General features: G+C 30.5%; 1 protein-coding gene across 1 annotated transcript in view; it reads right to left on the bottom strand.

Moving 5' to 3' along the window:
- Positions 1–2,619, bottom strand: part of Smp_175510 (hypothetical protein) — a gene marked incomplete at both ends in the record, with an annotated part of 62,970 nt that overhangs the window by 12,073 nt on the left and 48,278 nt on the right. Inside the window, one exon of the mRNA XM_018798966.1 lies at positions 541–662. Coding sequence (XP_018650802.1) covers positions 541–662 — 122 coding nt within the window. The remainder of the gene's footprint in view (positions 1–540; positions 663–2,619) is intronic.

Below are 2,619 nucleotides of genomic sequence, written 5' to 3' on the forward strand. Positions count from 1 at the left end.
GAAGTAATATACTGTTATTTTCATTTTTTTATTTGAAGGGTATATAAACGGGAAAGTACAATTCATAAAGTCTTTGACTTTACCCTTTTTAAAAACCATATGATCATTTCTATACACAAGTGGATACGTGGAACTTAGTGTATACCATTACAAAGTATATAACTAAATGAATTATTGAGTTTATACTCAGTTTTTGTTCAGATTATAACTGAAAGAACAAAGAGGATTATTCATTAAGATTAATTCAGTTGCAGGAAATATATGCTCACCCTAAACAGTATATTCTTTTACTGATGAGATCAATCTTTATATCTACAGGAATCTTTGCTTATAAATTTGATTCAAATGAAGTCCAGGTTTTCCATGGTGGTCTAGCTTCAATTTACTCATGATTTCAATTATATAAAATTAAAAAAATCTCCACGAAACCCCCTTCGGATATTTATTTATTTGAATAATGTTCTAGGTTATCACTAAAATAAAATAAGTATTAAAGAACTGATAAACTATAAATGATTTATTTATTAATATTTCACTAACCTGGTTGATATCTACGCACAGATCCAAGATCACTGTGAAGTTCAAAACCTAATTCACAACCTATATGATTTGGAACATCTAGATTTTTACTAGACTGTTGAGAAGTACTCGATTTCAAACTTCTGTATATGAATAAAAATAGAAACAGGAAAATTAATTTCTATTAGTTAATTCAAAAAGCTTATGAGAAACCCAAGAATATTCAAGTCGCGTAAGTGTTATGAACAGTAAACTTAAAGATATTTAGTATTTACCATTTATTATTATTATCACAGAAACCATAATATTTCATAGCCTATCAACCTCTTTACATCTTTTTAATAATAGTTTTGGTCATGGACTAAAATCAACCACAAAACAAATGGAAAATTGATTTTTCCTAGCTTTTTATACAATATAACAGGGACTAACTAGTACAATATCCATTACAATGTATCATGTCTACTTATTTCGTCTAAATACTTTTGATAAGAGTTGGTATCTAGAAAATTGTTTCATTACAATGGATCTTGAAAGATTTTGATGGAGTTTTGTTCTCTGAGCTGGATGGTTTGGTCGTGGAGATTTCATCGACCTTCTGAACGACATCATCAGCACAAACTTCGGGTAGAAGTCTTGAAAGAACTAATATTTATTTCAGAGAACTCGGTTTACTTCACAATGCTAATTTAGTTTTTATAAAACAGTAAAACAAATCTAAATGGGCAATAGTGCTTAAAAAATGTTAGTTCGAGCAAAACCATTTCATTTATAAATTAAAATTGTCTGTTTAACCAGTTATGTGCCGTAACATTGTTAGTATTTTTTGACATAATAATTTTAGTGATCCTAGATTTGGCTTCAAGTAAATTGGACGAATGATCGTTATCGAATGACCGCTATCAAAACATACATGTTACCAATCCTCGCATATGAATTATTGACTTAATTTGGGTTTGTAAATAACTGAATTAAATAAGTCATATACGAGAAAGGATTATTGAATACTTATGTTTCGTACAATCGTTGATGGGAAAGCTCATCACTTCGTTATCTCCTCTTCGCTTCGTTTCTCTGATCGCCTGTCTGTATCAACTATTGTATGAAATATACGTATTCAAAAATCCATTCTCGTGTTTGACTTATTTGATTCCGTTATTCACCAACGCGATTTAAGTCGATGATAATATAGGAGGGTAGTCGACATGTATAATACGATAACAAGCAGCAAACAATCTACCAGGAGTCAGATTTCAGGTCAATAAAAATTAACTTATTAAATGTTGGATTTAAATTATGGCGATACTTATCATATTGAAGTTTACGATAAAATTTACGAATTTTCGGTTTCACATTAAATATTAGTGTTAGAATTATATTCTGATCATAAAATGATTAGTTCAGCGTGTCTATTTTTGTAAACAAAAGAAATAGAGTTGTTAAAAAGGAGGACTCTGATAAATTGGTGAATGTAGCAAACTATTTTCTAGCTTAGAATTGTGAATAGTTAAGAGCTCCCGCCATGTATAGTAGTGTGGTGTGCGCTACTGATGTAAACAGATATAAGTAGTATCTATCATTAATCCGAAGTGAAATGTCTGGCAGCAAACGGTTAAGAAGATCAAAGAAAAGCGAACGAGAACAAAGAATGATTGATGTGCAAACAAAGGAACAATAAAGTCTGAAACGATTGACTGATATTTGCCAAAGGAACAGTCAAGTTTGAGACAACTGATTAACATTTTGCAAATGAAGTATTTACTGTATGATTCTCAGATTTTACTAAGACACATTGTAGTTTTTATGTTCAAATACATTCGATTGTCTCCCTCCCTTACGTTCTCTTTGTCTACAGTAGATTTAGGTATTAATCTATGAGTATATTGTACTACATTTTATAAATGATGTTAAACTATAAATAACTTTAAACTATTGAAATGACATCATAAATAATGATGTAAAGTAATTTTGATGGAGTTTTGTTCTCTGAGCTGGATGGTTTGGTCGTGGAACTTTCATCGTCCTTCTGAACGACATCATCAGCACAAACTTAAAGTAGAAGTGAAGTGATTGAATTTCTCCGTGTGTGACTCACATGTG

The sequence above is a fragment of the Schistosoma mansoni genome, chromosome 3, assembly GCF_000237925.1.
Source record: "Schistosoma mansoni strain Puerto Rico chromosome 3, complete genome".
NCBI lineage: Eukaryota > Metazoa > Platyhelminthes > Trematoda > Strigeidida > Schistosomatidae > Schistosoma > Schistosoma mansoni.